General features: G+C 44.1%; 1 protein-coding gene across 4 annotated transcripts in view; it reads left to right on the top strand.

Annotated features, from left to right (window-relative positions):
- The window catches only part of Ack-like (activated Cdc42 kinase-like), an 84793-nt gene extending 74084 nt beyond the window's left edge, over positions 1-10709 (top strand). For all 4 annotated transcript variants that reach the window (XM_077652979.1, XM_077652980.1, XM_077652978.1 and 1 more), the window contains 4 exons: positions 605-1713; positions 4538-4702; positions 5141-5210; positions 6221-10709. In XM_077652979.1, the coding sequence (XP_077509105.1) occupies positions 605-1713; positions 4538-4702; positions 5141-5210; positions 6221-6451 (1575 nt within the window). In that variant the 3' untranslated portion in view covers positions 6452-10709. The remainder of the gene's footprint in view (positions 1-604; positions 1714-4537; positions 4703-5140; positions 5211-6220) is intronic.
- The last annotated feature ends 7674 nt before the right edge of the window (positions 10710-18383 follow it).

Here is an 18383-nt window from a genome sequence, read left to right as displayed (position 1 = left end):
GTGAGAAATCACCACCCTCAGGGATTGCCTCTGCAGTGTCTTGAAGTTTTAAAGCACTAGTTATCTATTTCTTAAATGCACATTGTTACCTTTGAAATTAACTTTACAGTGTTTTGGGTGGTTTCTTTTCTGATATGCGTAGACACCAGCTTTGATAACTTTAGTTTTATATTACTTGTGTGGCTGTGTGCAGCAAAGTGCTATAAAGGTCATAGTAAAAATTTTGTGTTGCTACTATAGGCTCCAGAAAATTGTTGTAATGAAGCATTGCGTATGTTTGTGCTGAAATTGTTTCAGTTCTAATTCACCTCTTTTCCACTAGTCGGTGTCGAACTGAAAGTAAATGCAGTTCCACTGCCATTCCAGTTGACTAACCAAATCTGCATGTGCTCACCTACATTTATCATAACGACATGGCTGTATAACTGCTACCTGAAGCTTGGTGATGAAATTCACAATTATAAAATTCTAACGGGCTGCACCCTGGCACCAAAGGTTCTACATGGCTGAAAGCTAAGTGACTTGAATGTGTGTATGCATGAATATGCATTGGGGGTGTTCTAATTAGACTTGTTTTACTCTCTTCCTCCCTCATTGCTCATAGACTCTGGACTTTGGCCCCTCATTGATGGACGAAGTGTTTCGGGCCTTGGAGACGACTCAGCTCAACTTTGATTTTGACAGCATGCCCAAAGACAATTGTGTTCCTGCTAAAAGTGAGCCTCAGAAGGAGACTCTGACACAAAAGCCGTCCTCCGCCAGCAACACGTTTAAGAAGAAGCAGCTTGCCACAGTCAAGCCCATCTCGGCTGCCGAGGAACAGAGGCTTGAGACTGCCATTGCATTGGCCAAAGAGGCCGCTGCACAGAGTATGCAGGAAATAGATGGTCGGTCAGAGTCGGATGCCCCACAGGACAGCCCTCACACGCCCAGTTCTCCAAACAAGCGTAAGTTTTCTTTCAAGTTCAAGTCAAGTCCCAAATTGGGAAGGCGCACATTCTCCGAAGAAGCGGAGGCGATACCCGATATACAGGACTCGCTTACAGAAGAAGCTAAAGAGGCATACAACAGTCTGGTTGACAAAGGGCCAGAAAAGGCGGCAGCGGTCGAGCCAGCTCCACCTGCAGCACCACTAGTGACAACAGCGGTGAGCAGTGATCCATCGGATGTGGATTCTGGTGCGGACATGAATCCACTGCGACGGATTAGAAGTGGAATTCAAATTCAGCCTCGCATTAGGGGCAATCGCCACGGCATTCCTAGCAGCTGTAGGCCCACAACGCCGCACACTGCTGCATTGGCAAGGTTGGCAGCTAATGCTGTTGGCTCGGGTGGCACAACCGTGCAGCGAAACGGGCTTGGCACACCACCCCCTCCGCCACCTTTGCAGTCAGCAGAATCATCAAGTGTGGAAACAAATCCTTTGCCATTACCACCTAGGGACCGAACAAAGCCGGTGCAAGTGCTGAAGCATCACCAGCGGAAACACCCACTGCTGCTGCTTCCTGGCACCACAGCAGCTGACGCGGTAGACAACAAGACCAGCAAAGACTGTGCCAGTGAGTCGCCTGCTGCGCAAGAGCCAGCCGCAGTGCCAACTATAAGGCATACTTCTATCAGTGAGCGGATAGCAGCTGTGGAGGCAAGGACAGCTAGGAGTAAAGTGGAAGGCGAGTCACGGCTTCATCCACCGAAGCCAGTGCGAACATGCAGGTGTGTTTGTGCTTCTTCTAAGGGAAATTTTTGCTGTCTGTAATTGCTGGTACCTTGCAGGTGGAAGTTAACGTTTTGAAGCCACACACATGGTGAAGTGTATGAGCAGAATGAGGTGCTTTAGCCATGTCCTTTATATTGAATTTAATGGGAAAGTATGTCTGCCAAGCCGTTTCTTTCCTTTATCCGTGGTGGTGTTTTTGCTGTCACAGTGTCATTTTGTGTTCTAGTACTTCTACACAATGTTTTTGAAGTCTTGTACAGTAGCTTGTAGTGTAAAGTAGGTGTAAACAGTTGTAGTCTAAAGGGTATACGTATATGGACACATGACAAGGAAGTTATTAGTTTTTATAGTTTGATTTTGTATGCATTTGTTGCTTACGGGGCAGTAAGATATGGCTGCAAGTTATGATACATTGCCAAGAACGATAAGGTGTGTTTTGTCTGTTTCCACAGCTCTATTAGTAGCATGCTTACAAATGTTGTATCGATTTACCTGTAAGTGAGCAAATTATCACCACAGTGGCACATGCATTATTTCAAGCCTACTGCTCAACCATAACAGTGTCATTAAGCATCTACTAACAAGTATTCCCCATAAAAAGACCTCCTTTAATGTGCTACGCATATATCCCATGTGAAAATTTTATCATGTCAGTTGATCACAACTAAGTAGATAGGTTGCTGTGACCCTACATCCAAAAAGGAATGAGAAGGGAGGGGGGTAATAGTTTAGGCTTAGAATAGCATGTTTAGGCTTAGAATAGCATGGTGGTGAAGTGCATGCCACTGCAAAAGGGGCATGTGTGCGGCCATGCACGAAGCAGATTCGAGGACATTGAAAACTAGAGGTGTGCGAATATTGGAACATTCAAGTATCGAAACGAATATCCAATATCTATCCAGTAAGAAAAAAAAATTTACAGAAAAAGATAAACTGGCAAATGTTATTCCCCCCCCCCCCCCTTTTTTTTTTCAAAATTAGTGTATGGTCTTTGGAACTGAAATAAACAAAGCTAGACTGACTCAGCATCACATAAAAAACATGATGTGCACAGAAACATATACTACTTGATTAGACAGTATAACAGTATGCAACCTGCTGTGTGGCTAGCAAAATGAAATCAATGAATTGACATGACTGGCAACTAAAAATAACATGATGGGTAGTAAAACCTTATTAATTTAGATTGCAAGGGACCGCAGGTTATGCTCAGATTATTCGAAGGTCGATTTATAGAATTCCCCGCGTCCCTGAAATAAAAAAAAATGCCGAAAATGCAAAATGCCGTGAAGCCCTATGACAAGGCTTTATCGCACAAACACCCAAAAGCCAATGACAAGCGCGCAGTTTTGGCGAGATGGGAGAACAGTACGGACGTAAGCGTGGGGACACACATTGGCGTCGGAATGGTTAGGCTGTTTTAAAAAGGAAAAAGAAATGACCAGCGACCTGCCAGTCAGCGTCTGAAAGCGGCATGGAGCTGGGTTCAAACAACTGCCGAATGTGTGGGCCGACAGCTGCCATCACTGCGGGCTGCAGTAAAGCTCAGAAACCCAAACTACACAGGATCCATACTAGTAGCGCTCTAAGGACGAGGCACAAGAACAAGGAGTACGATGGGACGAGGCGCTCCATCCCATCGTACACCTTGTTCTTCCCATCGTACTCCTTGTTCTTGTGCCTCGTCCTTAGTGCGCTGCTAACATGGATCCTAACCAACTAGCCCAACAACAAGTATTGCTCAAGTACAAACTACACAGCCAAGCAATTTTGTGGCCTATCAACAAGGGCCCTCCGATTGTTGTCACGCCTTTCATTGGCACACTTAAGATGTGCGCGGGTTGCAATGCACCTTGCAATAGCTGGGATCTTTACATGATCAGTTGCCCTGCTGCGACATCTTGACTCGCTCCTTCTGGAGCCCCATGCAAAATTTCGAAAGCGGGTTTTCCTGCATATCATAGTTGACCAAAACGAGATGGCGGACCTCACGCTAAGAGAGTTATGAAGTCGACGGGACGAATGCCACGAGTGTGGGCATTAAGTATATAACACATCAAGGAAGGATCAAAAAGAAAACAGTGCGCTTTCTTGTTGTGATTGTTCTAAGCGAGTGTTCGGCCATCTTGTTCACATCAGGTGTCATGTGTGGGAAAACCCTTTTGCGGTCCACGAGATGAATGCTGGAAAAGAAAGTGAAAAGCATCCATTTGTATATTTTTCCTGGCACTTTAAACTCGATCGTCGGATAATTTGCCCAGATATTGTGTTATTGTGGTATTGCCAAGGCCGAATTTATGAAAGTCAGCGTGGTATATGATCACTGCCAAATATTCGAAAATTTTCTAACATTTTTAAATTCTCAAATATCAGTTTCTCGAATACGAATATGAATCAAATATCAAACATCCAATATATCAAACAACTAGGCAGAGAGAGTGTGTGTGTGTATGCACGTGCGTGCGTGCGCCCGCTCGCTCGTGTGCCTGCATGCATAGGCTTTGGCTTGTCATGTGATTCACCCTCATATAGTGTTTAAACCAATTCTGGAAAAAAATGCAAAAAGTGACGAGCAGCTGAGGAGGGAAACATATTGCTGTACGAACAAGTGCTTGCAACATTTGTGGAGTTACTTCTCTCACTCAGTCCTGTTGATTTTTGTTCAAGTAGTGCCAGTTTGTCACTTGTCACTGTTGCTTGGTCTACAAAATTATTGACTTGAGTTCAGGTTTCAGTGCTGCGCTTGTGCTAAGAGTTCTGCAGTGAAAACTTTTGGCACCTGCACGATGTCAAACTGAGCTGTGAATGCTTTTCTTTCAGTAACATGGATGATTCATTTGAGAGCCAGATTCAGGAAGAAATAGACAGCCTGGACCACCTTGCTACTGCTGATACTCCTTCACAACCCACAATATACAAGAACAGTGACCACGTCAGTTGTGAAGACCTCCTCGAGTTTGCCATGGACCGGCCTAATGCAAAAAGGTTGAACTGCTCGAAAAATCATTCTACTGCTTCTGCAAAACCAGGCATCTTTTGAAACACCTGAAGTGCACATTCTTATCTACATAAATAGGCTGCATTTTTAGTGGTGTGCGATCCGAATAGTAGTCACCATGGGTGTTATTTTCATTGGCTTGAAACATCTCGTTAGGCATTATGTTTTGTTTTGCCCATTTTTTTACTTTTCATTGCATAGTACATTCATTGCTACATCAGTTCCTCACATTACTTTTCTGAAGGGCATCTTGTTCTAGCCTGAATTTATCTTAGTTTATTCAGGCTAACACTGCATGAGGTTCAGATACAATTTGGTCCCAACGACGTCTGGACACAGACAGAAGCGACCTGTATAAGCTGCTCACTTTGTTGTTCTCGGGCATTATAGTGGCAGTGTTCAGTAATCTTGTGGTTTTCTGACAGGACTCAAGGCCCTTCCCGAGGGATCGACTCAGATGAGGTGCGAATCATGCAGAAGGTTCTTGCAAAGGAGGTAAGCATTCTCATTCATTGTCTATTTTTACATGCTAGCAGAATACTAAAAATATTGTTTTTGTTTCATGGTTCTCGTGAATAATTTTTATACTGTATTCGGAGCTTGATTCCAGTGCTGCCTAGCAGCAAATGGAGCAGTTTTATGAGAACAGATAAGAGCACAATTAAATGTGCTCATTCCCATCCTTTTGACTTGAAAGACGCGAGTTCGATCCCGGCCGCGGCGGTTGAATTTCGATGGAAGCGAAATTCTAGAGGCCCATGTACTGTGCAATGTCAGTGCATGTTAAAAAAACACCAGGTGGTCGAAATTGCCGGAGACCTTCACTACGGCGTCCCACATAGCCTGAGTCACTTTGGGACTTTAAACCCCCAGAAACAATCATTCCCATCATTTGTGCTGCCCATTGAATAAACCGAGTTTTTGAAAGTGTGAAACATTAGCTCAAATCCTCTTGGTGAAAATACATTTTTTCTCGTCTTTGTCTAAAACCAGTTAGCATCATGTCATTTACCATTTTATCATTTAGGTTAGATTGTGAGGAGCTATTAATCTTTTAGGTTAGATTGTGAGGTGCTATTGAGCCAACTTGCCGTTTAAAAAGCTGCAAGACAAGCTGGGAGGTGAAATCGGAAGGTGGGGTCCTGTACCATTGACAGAACGAAATTACATGCAGTACTCATAGCCACTAAACAGGGGCCACTTCCATTACGTTTTATAGGGCTCACCTTTTAGAATAAATATTTACAGTTTGGTTTATTTAATTATGAAAAAACCAGGCGCTAACAAACAACGACACAGAAGGGACACAGCGCTGTGTCTCTTTTGTGTCGTTGTTTGTTAGCGCCTGGTTTTTTCATAATGAACGTACACCAACTAGCTCAGTTTTCTGCCCTGTTGCAAGGCTTATTTAACCATTCCTTCAAACATTCCTCGCTCATTTCTCAACCTGAGGCTTATCACTTTCCTTGATTGCGTTTCTTGACTGCGACTACCTCCACGCACAGCGTGTTGGTGCAGAGGAGTGCCTGGTGGCCCTAAACGAGGTGGACTGGGATGTGCACAAGGGCATCAAGTGGCTGCGGCTTCAGCAGCAGCTGCAGCAGCGTCATGGCTTGGCCTTCCCAGCCGACGCCTGCTCCCACGCCCTGGAGCAGAGCGGTTGGAATGTGCTGCAGGCTACGAACTTTCTCAGGGCTACACACGCCAGTACGCTGGACGAAACAACAGAGGTCTGATTGGCGCAGACCTCCGGTTGTTGACCTGTTCGCCCTGAAGTGTTGGTGGGAGCGTGGTGAAAGAGTCAGCGAGCTAATTCAAGGCTTGCCCCAGCACGGGGTAGCACGGAGTAGCAGTGAGTCCTCCTAGCTGCAGTCAGAAACTGTGCGTCTCATTTTACGTAGCACACTTTGGACACCGCAGTTCAGAGCTCTGCTCAAGCACTGTCTGGCCTGAGCAGTTAACTGAATAAATTTGCACTACCTTTAGTTTCCAGAGTAATAAGAAGGGCGTAGAGACCGCTCCAAGAGCAGCACCTGCGCAAGCATGGTATACTTGGTTCCGAGAAAAATCTTCAAATTTTGTATCGGCTTGTGGAGGAGCTAAGCGTAGTGGATGAAAGTAAACAAGTAGCTAGATTTTTTTACATTTTGAGTAAATTGGTCTTCTGTTTGGCTGTTGCAACATTATTCACTTTAACTCAGCAGTACAGAACTATGTCTCTAATTTTGCATTTTGGTGGGTCCTCTGCTTGGAGAGACTGCAGTTTGGAAGTGTGCTTAACAGCTGCTTTGAGCTTCCAAAAGTGTGCTGCCATTAGAACATGTGCTCTCTCTATGTGGAAGAGACATTAACATTTGTTAGCTTGTGAACCACAGGCTACCCATTTATGCTGCCTACCAGTGACATGTGTGTCAAATGCAATGAGCCACAGCAGCAGAAGAGAGTACATTCTGTGCATCAAGTTCCACGTTGCAGAAAAAAAAAGTCATCAAGTCATGCAGCTTCCCACCCTGTTCTTATTTTAGGTGGGGTAGTGTGCTGCTTTTTATACTAGTTTTCATTCGGAAGCAATCACATGGTCATGTTATGCTGGCAGCGGTTTGGTGCAAGATGGCCCCCAGAACCTGTGCGAGGTGTTGGAACGAAAGGTGAACTGGTTTTGTGCTATATCTGTGAAGCCAGATTCACAGCAGTGGGTGCCTTCTGCTTTTTCACAGTGTGAATGGGTTCTTGAAAGTTACTCGGACAATGCTCAGGCGCATTGTTCGGACATTCTGGCACAGACATTTTGTAGTGTTCAGTTTTGTTGCTTACTGCTTGAAACCTGTTAGCAGCAGCTGTAGTGCAATGGCTGGTAGATTGAAAAGTGCCCTAGTGTTATTTTTTCTATATGCACGCAGTGAAATCTCTTGTGGATGACTTTCATTTCTTTTTGGACATTATAATTGGCCACTCTGCACCTCAGAGAGGAAATGTAAAAGTAGGGGATGGTGTTCCGCATCTCTTTTCAATTTTATGTGTGACTGTAGTCACAGCTGTCACAGGGGTAGGAGTGATCTATTTTCTCTGCTCACATCTCAAGATTCACTCAGCTGTGCATCCAGTCGCAGTTGGTTACCCTGAAAAGAGGAGAGGCATCGGAAATTTCGCTGGTGTGGTCTCTCATTGACGATTGTAATGCAGATTCTGTCAGCTTGCAATAATTTAATAGCAGCTTTTTTTGCCATGGTGTTACTAATTGCTCCAGCCTCGTAACACCCAACTGGAATTCGAATGCATCATGACGTCACAGTGCTGATGTTTGCACGCATCGTGTCACTTTCACTTTTCAGTGACTATGACCCCATTGGTGTGCCCTCCAGACTGCCTTCCTGTGGCCATAGTTAGTCGGAGTTCCCTAGGAAGCCAGAAGGAGGCATCGTGGTCATAGTGTGTTACACTTAAATTGAGTGATAATCTTGGCAACTAGCACTGCTTCTCAGTGAGTGAAGGCAGTGTGCATTGAGACACTGTTTTCTGAGACTTGATGAGTAACAACATAGGTGCTGTCCCTATCGGTGCTCCTTGGCCTGCTTTGATGTCGAGCTTTTTGTTCGAGTTCCTGTGAAGCCAAACCACTCAGCAAAAAAAATCAATCTTAACATGTAGAGATTACTCGGTTATGCATTATGTCCCATGATTAGTGCTCATGAATTTCTAAGAGGAGGGGAAAAAAAATCACCCAACTCTCAGGACTGCTAACATTTCATTGTGCTAACGAAAATAAAACGATTTGTTGTGAGTAAACGAAATCTGAACGATCAAAAGTCGCAGCGCAGCATATGCAGGTCAATTCGGTATCCAAGTGCCCTTGGGCAGGCTTCCGTGAAATTTAGACAGGCCTTTACAGTTGTCGAGCACTGTTTTAATGGTTTGACGTGAACTATAAACAAAAGCAGATTCTCTATCAAGTTCTTTTCTTCCCATAGCAGCTTCTGAGATGCTTGTGAGCATTTGCTACATAGGAGTATCACTTGCATTGTGGACTTATCTCAAAAAAAGTTCCACAACATTGAGACAGCTGTGCTACATGAGAAATGCTTTCACTGCCATCGTAATGGATAGTATTTGGTAGTGTTTTTGTTTTGTGACCATAAAATTTGTTTCCCTTCAAGCTGTGTGCTGTTACGATGCTCTGCTTTTTCTGTCAGTCATGCCGTGCAGTTCTGCGTTGTGCCTGTAAGCTTGCTTTTATTTCTGTCTATACCAGTCCCTATGGAGGTTTCAGTGCCTCATACAAATACCATTTTGTTTGTGCCAAGTGCACCTTGTGTTCACTTTCCAGAACGTATTTCATGCGTATGTGCCTATATATGCCATGCAACTTATCAAGTGCTACATGCTAATGGCCAGAACAATTAGTCAGTATTTCAAGTGACAAGCAGTATCAACTCATTATGTGTGTTCTTCACAGAGTAGGTGCCTTGCAGAATTTCAAGAACATCCCAGTGAAACATGTGCCATTTTTTGATCATGCGATAATTGGGTGTCATTTTATCTTAGTATACACAGGAGTCTTACGTTCTGTTTTTATTTTTAAAAAGCAGCAATGCTTAAAATACTCCTTTTGATGTACATACATACTTAATCGAGCTTTTATATACCAAGATACTATGAGGAGACAGTGCAAAATTAATAATTCCACCCAGGAATGTGGTGTCTACGCATTGGTTTATACAAGAAATGGTCTTTTTGTTTGTTCCCTTTCGTTTACGTTAGAAATGGATTTCCCTTTTGTGGTCCCGATGAGAAAGCTCTTCCTTGCCGGCTACCCTCGCCCACCTTGCAGTGCCCGAATTATTTGACATAAATTTATGACTTGAGCTCATTTGGAGCATTCAGAGCTGCGCAGCTGTCACTGTCCTTTCTCCATCAGTGCTGCTAAGAAAGAGCCCGTTAGTGTAAATATATTTATGAATAGGCTTTTTTTAGTGTTTGGTTTAGCTTGCGCAAGTCTGCATTTGTTTGATGTGTGTTTGAACCTGCTCACTTAGTAAGGTAGCACTGCAGTAAAGCTGTCCCTCCAGAGGGCGATTGGCAACAATATGATGAAATCTGATGAAAGCCTTGTAAATGACATCACAGTGTTGGAGTTGTCTCCATGCTGTGTTGTAACAGAAAAGGCAGCTGCTGACTAGTGAAAACCCTGCCATTGCACCTCTCCCAGAGGGACAGGGAGCTTCAACAGATGGACTGGTCACTAGCGCAATGGCAAGGGCTTCTGTGAGCATTGTTTTCACTACTTAGTTTTGTAGATACGAGAAGCCATGGTTTTATACATTAGTTTTTGACTCTGAGAACCAAAAACCCATCTATTGAAGCTGACGTCCTGTTTCATACACTAGTTTTGCTGGCTCAAGGAATTTCAGCTGCTGTTTCTTCTGTTTGCCTGCTTGCATAGTGTCGAGTGTGCTCTTTCTGGCATGGAGTGAGTTGCCATACAAAAATGCTCAGTCATATGGGCATGTTTGCTCGTTCTGTTTAGCTGCTCTGTTCAAACACCAGCTTGCCATGCAGATGCACACGATTGCAAGTAGCCCTCAGAAGAAAGTGAGGTTTTTTAATGTGCTCTCGTAAGGTTCTTAAAAGAATCTCATATTGGTGCAGGGTTTTTTTTTTCCCGCTGTTACTTTGCAGTGTAATCGTATCATTCCTGCACTCTTATTTCCAAACTTAAAACCACTGTGGTTAATTAGCAGCACATCTTGCTCTTTGAAGTAAGAGGTACCTGTTCATTTTGAACTTGTTTTATTGCCAATGTTTGATATTTGCAGTTTAACACTAACTTAACGTTGCAGTCAAAAACCTTGAGAGAGACAAAACAGGGTTGTTTTTTACGTAATTTGTAATGTACGAGTGACTGGAATAACCTGAATGTCATTTTGCAGCTGTATACGGTTCCACATTAGTTCTACTTAGTACTGCATTGTGTCAATAAAAGCTTTGATCAACACAGACTGCCATGTCATTGCTACAGGTTCCCAGTGCCTAACTGGGTTCCATGGGCTCTGCGGCTGTGCAGTCTTAAGAGGTACTGACATGTAATGTTAATTAAGAAAGGTGCTGTTAACAGCACCAGGGACGCGTTGCCCGCAGAATTCCATGGATGGATCTTTGCCTGCAGTTTAGTGCATGCACTTGTGGGAGGTGGGTGTGTAGGAGCAATTGCACATGTCACATCGTCAAAGGCACACCAGCCATAGATTTTGTCGTGTATGACAGACGATTCTGTTTTAGCGCGCTGGCTCTTAAGGTGAATGTTCTCAGCCTCTGCTTAGTAGTAGTGGCCGTCTACATTGAGCAATTGCAATCGTGGAGCGTGTGGTCTCAACAACACTATGCCAAATGCCTTGAAACGCTGCTCAAATAACATCCAGAAATGGCAACATGGTGCGGCCAGGGTTTTAAAATATACTTAGTTTCCAAACCGCTGCTGTGGAGCTGGGCACGACTTGTCCCCAGGCGGTGAGAGGGCGCTGCAGTCGAAGCTTGCACCACTTTTGCAGCGTGGGCAATTCCGCTTCTCCTCGTCCTGTGCGTGCATTTTTTTCTTTGTGCAGTGCGTGATAATCTTTTTCAGTGTTTGTGCATTGGGGCATCTGCCAGAGGAGTGGTTGAGACGCTGGGACGAGGACTAATTCATCATATAGTGCTATGCGCTGACGTCCATCCAGCATGCCAACTTGCTTTGTTCCCGGTTGTACCAGTGGGCACAGGACAAACAAAGAAAAGCGGCACTTTTTTGCCCCCCCCCCCCCCCCCCTCACACACACACACACACACTTCAAACATGGACTAGAGCCATTCCCTGGGCAGACATGCTGCTTGGGAAGACGTACAGTGTGTGATGTTCACTTTCAGCCTTCGGATATTGTGAAAACATACAGGCACATTATCAATGGCAACGTCGTAGAGACAGAGTGGGAATCATGGGCACTCAAACCAGATGCAGTGCCAATGCACTTTCCAAGCTTGCCCAGCTACCTGTCTGCTGTGCGCAAAAAACAGAAATCGCTGAAGAAGAGGTACACAGCTGTCAGCCTTTCGGTTCCAGAGCCCTGCGATCCCCCCGAAATGAACGGTGGAGGAGGTTGCATCTAGCGTAGACACCATTAGCTTTGCTAATATTATTGAGAAGAGCGCGTCACTGCGGCTGCCATAAAACTGAACTGCGGTGATCTTAGAACAGGAACCCCATGTGCACCATCAGGTCGTGTTTTGTAATGCAGGTCGGTGTTTACTCTGTCCTCAAGAGTGTAGTGATACATGAGGACTTGACGTACATTGTTTCCGGCAACGGAAAGCTTTTGCAGAAATGACCGGTTGATATCTCAATCTGCTCACTTGGAGATTTAGAAGCAGTTCTACAAATTGTCCACAACATGCCATTTTGCCTTAGTTTCATGCAGCACATTGACACTGGCGGTTCCACCAGAACTGAAGGAAGTGGCAGCCCTTTGTACTACAAGAACTGCTCAGTTCTAACCAGTGCAGACTGAGGAGTATGTTCTATGTGTGTTAGTCTGACAAAGACTCTAAAAAAGAAAGCTGTGTCAAAAGGGAGAAAGAAGGCTCTAGGGTGCTCAGGAAAAGGCTAATTCGTATTACAGCCGCCCGAGAGCGCAAATAGGCTGAAGTAGATTGCCTAAGCGTGAAGCTAAAGAATGCTTTCACAACAGCTCTTGACAACATTCTGAAAGACCTGCTTGAGGCCCAGAAGATGGCAATTCGCACGGCTGTTATGCAGCAAGCAGCGAATTCGCCTCGTGGGCGTAGACATGCAAGTGATTTGCTTGTGGTATGCTTATTGCTCAGGCTGACAAGCCCGAAATGCTACAAGACCTTGTCAGAAATGAAAATTCTTCCTTTGCCAACTGCAACTCGTCTTGTGCGGTTGCTGAGTGGTCTGCCTTGCCAGTATGGCATGAACAGATTTGCTCTGGAGAGCATCAAGTTGCACATGTCAGGCAAGCCACAAATTCACACCTATGGGACAATTGTAATTGACGAGATAAAGCTGAGGGAAGGAATTGATTTTAACAAGGCAACTTGCAAGTTCAACAGATTTGTGGATTACGGGGATGTTGTCAATGTAAAAAATAGCGATCTGGCTGACCACGAATTAGTGGTGATGTTCAACCCTTTGTTGTCGTGAGTACAGCCCGTTGCTACATATGCGACAAAAGGAGCACCACCTGGATGGGTACTGGCCAAAATAGTAACGACTTCAGTGCTGCAGCTGCATCAGTGTGGTGGTGCTACAGCATTGGCAGTGATCTGCGATGGAGCAGGAAATAAGTCTGTGTGGACACATCTGGGAATTAGTGTGAAGCTGGACAACCCTCAGTGCAAAATAGAACATCCAAGCATTAAAGATGCATTCCCTCACTTTATATGCGATGTGCCACACATCATGAAATGCATAAGGAATAACCTGATGACACGAGTACGGGCAGGTAAGATTCAGTACATTTACTGTTAACGACTAGTGACAAAAAAATTTGTGTTGTTTATTCGTTTCGTGATTATAAGTCGCCTTTTCTGGTAACCTGCTGTGTGACATCATTGCAGATAGGGCCCTACCAGGTGAACTACCACCACTATGAGCGGCTATTTGAAGCTTAAAAGGACAACCAGATAAGTCGTTCCAAAACTGACAGAATATCACATCAAACCACAGCCCTTCCAGAATATGGATGTTAGTCTTGCGACCCAGGCACTGTTTTCCAAGTGTCCTAGTTTATTATAACTTCAAAAGAGCACCGAATGCTAAAATAAATATTTGTAGCTTTTCAGCCGAAGCGTTGGTGTTGGCCTCGAAATTTACAGAACACTGAAAGTATGTGGGTTCAGCGACAGTGAGGGAACTGAGTCCTTTACCATGCTACTCGATGATCTTTTCGATGTTCTGAATTCCAAAGTTGCTGCAACTGGAATACGGCAAGGCAGTCCCAAGATTAAGGTAAGCTGCATACTACTCAGTATACATGCTATTGCTTTTAAAAAGTGCTAGAGTGCAAAAGGCACCCATTGTCCACATATTCTGGCAATGTGTGGGTGTTTGCCTTTTTTAATTGCTTGTTGCATTGCAGCTTTGTATACTGCAGGTTCTCCAGGACTTTCTTGAGATGATGATGAACAAGCCGGAAGTGAAAAAAAATTTGAAGCTCTTCACTTCAAGCCAAACCATGGAATCTTTGCACGTCACTTCGATGTCGGTTTTATCATTGATTCACTATCTACAGAGCCAAGGTGTCAGCTATGTTTTAACAGCAAGTCTGAACTAGGGTCCTTTAGAGGTAAATGATATGCATGACTGGCTTTCTAACCCATGCTTACCTTAGACCTTTTTCTTACAAAGGTTTTTCGGACTCATCAGATCATTTGGAGGCGATGAAGACCATGTGATGGTGACAAACTGTGGGCAGCTGTTCTGGCTGCTATCTCTTTACACTCGTGTAAAACTAGCTGTAAAAGGGAACTGCGAAAAGGGCGATGGCCACGTTTTGCTCAGTGCTTTTGACAGCCTCCGTGAACAGCGTCGTGAAGTACTTGCAAAGAAAAGGGCATTAAAGGAACAAATTTGGGATAAGCTAAAAGCTATCCCATTCAAGGCACTGTACAGCTCACCTTATGACCACGGATACAGTGCTCCACTGCCTGAAAAAACGGCGCTATACTACCTGGCTGGGTATGTAGCCTTCAAGATAACCAAAGGCACTCATTGTATGGAATGCAAAAAGGATGCTCTAGGTGCTCAGGATGCTCATCCTGCTGAAAGCGTCCTCATAATTGAGCATTCATACCTGACAGGCTCCCTTGTGCGTCCTTCAAAAAAACTGTTTGTGTGAGTAGTGTAAAAGAGATTGAGAGTAAAGACTGCAAAAAAATTCTATTTGGCCACGTTTTCTGGAAAGTGTTGGATACTCTAAGCTTGGAACCAGTGCTGTCAGCTGTCCGCAGCACTACGAGCAGTTCACTGCTCGCATTATTCATTTTTACTTGATGACGAGAATGCACTTTTTTGCTCGACAAAAAACAGGTTAGAATGTGCAGGTTAGAATGATTGTGCAGTGCGGGCGCAGCAAAAAATAAAAAAAAGCTAAACTTGTTTAAGAGAATGTGATTGCTTGTAAATATGTTAATAAAGTGCATCGGTTGTTCTGAAATCGCAAAAAGACTGGAGTCTTGTTCCATGTGTTTCATACCGGCGTGCATTCCCAATGTCAACGCATCCGCCTTGCTACCTTTGGCGAGGTAACGGCGAGGTTTTGTAGCAGTGAACCGTAAATCAGAACGAAATGGATACAGGTAAATATTCGCGCTTACACACACGGGCGCAGATGAGACAGCTGCGACAAGAAACGTGCAAGTTTTCAGAACTGCATCCCACTACCTCGGTGAAAGCTACGATGTATGAATGTGCACATGCACTGATTGCTCTAAGAGCGGTGTTGAAACAGTTCAATCAATTATAAACAGTCAACCAGATATCCAGCAAAAAGAAAAGCAAATGCGCTATGCTTGCTGGACCTCGCTGAGCAAGCGCAACCTGCAGCCCGCTATCAGACGCCGTCGGCTGCATCACTCGATCATCGATCGCAGCACCGCAGTGGTAGGAATCGCAGCAAGCCGTCTGTTCGCCATGGGCGCAGCGTGAAGTTTATAAACTAAGGTTATTTAAAAACATTGGGTGCGGCATCCTGCATGCCTGCACAGTAGCTGTCGCAGCAGTTGTGGTAAAGCCACCAGCATCGCCGTGGCACACCAGTGTGTGTTGCGGGAGGGCTGTGGATGTAGCAGCGGCAGTGTATTGCGCTCTGAACGCTGCAAGCATGCAAAAGGCAAGGGCCACAAACCTGCCACAGGTTGAACATAGGGTGAACGCTCTCAGGATACTCTCCACAAATATTCTGCATGACGAGATGCTCAAGCCTGTGACATGTTGCACACAGCAAAAAGCGTAGTTGTAATCCTGCCAACCCGAATAGTTGCCCACTCATGCTTGACAGCAGCACTGAAACCAAATGCAACCATTGGAAACCTGGAAGATGGACCAGCTTCGCACTCGTAATCTGCATTTCTGCCAGGTGTAATCGCCAGTAATTTTTTCTTTCTTTCTGCTTCAGTGAATGGTAGTGACAGCTCAGAACGTCATTATTTTTTGGCATGCGCCCCAATACAACCAGGCCATGATTGCAGAGGATGAGCTCTTTACTCACGATGCTAGTAAACATATATCAGACAATGGTGATGTCACAGTCGCGTGTGCATATTGCATTGCATGTAAGCAATATAATGATTCAATACAAGGGCTGCACACAATACTGGCACCCGATACCCACAAAAATAGTATTTCCAATACAGATAATCATTACTGTATCATTGGTACTTCGATACACCACTGTAATCTCCAATAATAATAAAACTGGTAATACGATTTGCTAAGTAAAAAATTAAATTTCTTTGTGGTTTCGGGCATATTTATTTAGTGCATATGATGTAGCGCACCGTATTTGAAAGGGTTGAAACGAATCAAGCCGCACGGATTTCTTCAAATTCCACTCTTGGCACAGCTGGTGGTGTTAAAACTTTAGCATTGGAGTGAAGCCATCGGGACATTGAAACGATTACTGCCATAAGTAGACTGACAAAATCTTTTTAAATCATGCTATTCTTGCAAACAGGTCTCTGAACATTTGTCAACATGAATAAACTTGAAACTGTTTCTCATGCTCTTCATCTGTTATTGCAGTATTAACCGTTTGGCTCGGTCTTTGCCCTGTGCTAAAAAGTGCAAGCCCCATTCGCTTGGGAAAGCCGAACTCTTTATTTCTCCAGCACTATGCTTAATAGACGTTTGAAATTGAACATTCTTCATTAAAAGGTAGAAGGAAAACAACAATGGATAAAAGCCTTTATTAGGCAAAACATGCTTACTCTATCTGTTATTTAGATGCTTTTTAAGCAATAGCAGCAAGTAACAACATTCCTTTATACCGTCAGTCCAATAGAGCCCCATGATGCGGCCATGCTTTGAGAGAGGAAAATGAAAAAAAGCCTTTCTACAGGAGCACACGAGCATGCAGACATGTATTTTATGAAGGTGCATTTTATCAAGAGATATGAAGGAAGCATAGCCATTTCAATTCTGAGGATCTTTCAGCGATAAGCTAAGAAATTCAAATTTTACTAGCACCTCTTGAGAACTACGGCTTGTTGTAGTTTGCGCCTCCAAACAAACGGAAAGTGTTTGCCGATGCATTTGACTCTGCCGGCGCTGATGACCCCATTGACCAGGGTGTGAAAAAGCGCGAGATCTTTATCGAGCTTACACTGTAAATAAATTTTCTGCAAGTTTCTGAGCATGAAGGGGAAACAAACTTCGGAAGAAAGAAGACTGACTGGGCCAGTGGCATTTGCAGTCTCTTCCTAATTCTTCCCTTTTTACAGTGCATTAGCAGCTGAGTGAGCACTGCTGGCCCAAAGTTTTACAGCAGCCTCAAAATTGGTGGCAACATTTTTTTGGTATTGGATATTGTTAAAATGCACGATATGGCATCATCATCTTCAGCCTGACTACGCCCACTGCAGGGCAAAGGCCTCTCCCATGTCTCTCCAATTAACCCTGTCCTTTGCCAGCTGCGCCCACCCTATGCCCGCAAACTTCTTGATCTCATTCGCCCAAACAACTTTCTGCTGACACCTGCTATGCTTGCCTTTGCATTACATGCCCTGTTCAAACCCATTTCTTGCTCTTGATTGTCCTTAAGCTGAACCCTTTTCATTAGCCTCCACATTTCTGCCCCATAGGCGAGTGCCGGTAAAACACAGCTGTTGTGTACTTTTCTCTTGAGGGATATTGGTAAACTACCATTCATTATCTGAGAGGACCTGCCATACGTGCTCCACCCCATTCTTATTCTTACAAGATACACTGAAAATGCATGTTTAATACCAATACTTAGTTATTTTTGGCAAGCGATAACTAATACACATACATAAATATTATCAAAGATGCATGTATCCTCAATACTGCCCATTACTTTTCAATAGTACTTTAACATGCATCCATTAATCAATAATTTCACCATTCGTCATGACCAGTTTGAATTTCAGTTTCAAAGAGCACTTACTATGCTGCGATGTCAAGTGGTTCCATAACTGTTTGACAGCTTAGGCCTGCAAACTTCTTTATGTTCCAGCTGTGCTCCGGCACCCCAGGTGTACTGCTTTGAGCAAGTTTTTCCCTGAACACCAAAGTGCTCAAGGATATCGCATTGTGTGTCAAGTAAATCATTTAGTCACCCTGATAATGAGGAGTCACATTTCTTTAATCGTTTGCATAACCCTAAAGATGAATTAAACGTATGTCCCAAGCTACATTCGCAGTTTGTACTTTGTAGACGTTAGCAATCCACTTTAATGAAGCTTATGGACATGCCAATATGAAAACACAATAACCTGCCATAGAATACTATTATCGGCGGTCTCATAATACTGTTGCACATAAAGCCCCTGAAAAAAAAAAAAAAGCAAAGTAGCGACACCTCAGCCTTCCTCCTTTGCTGCAGAGAGCCATTTTGCACCTCCGATGGAAAAAGGCGGTTGTATGCATAGAACAATGAC

Source organism: Amblyomma americanum, chromosome 2, assembly GCF_052857255.1.
Source record: "Amblyomma americanum isolate KBUSLIRL-KWMA chromosome 2, ASM5285725v1, whole genome shotgun sequence".
In the NCBI taxonomy this organism is placed as follows: domain Eukaryota; kingdom Metazoa; phylum Arthropoda; class Arachnida; order Ixodida; family Ixodidae; genus Amblyomma; species Amblyomma americanum.
The sequence above is the reverse complement of the archived record's forward strand: the minus strand, read 5'-3'. Positions and strand labels throughout refer to the sequence as shown.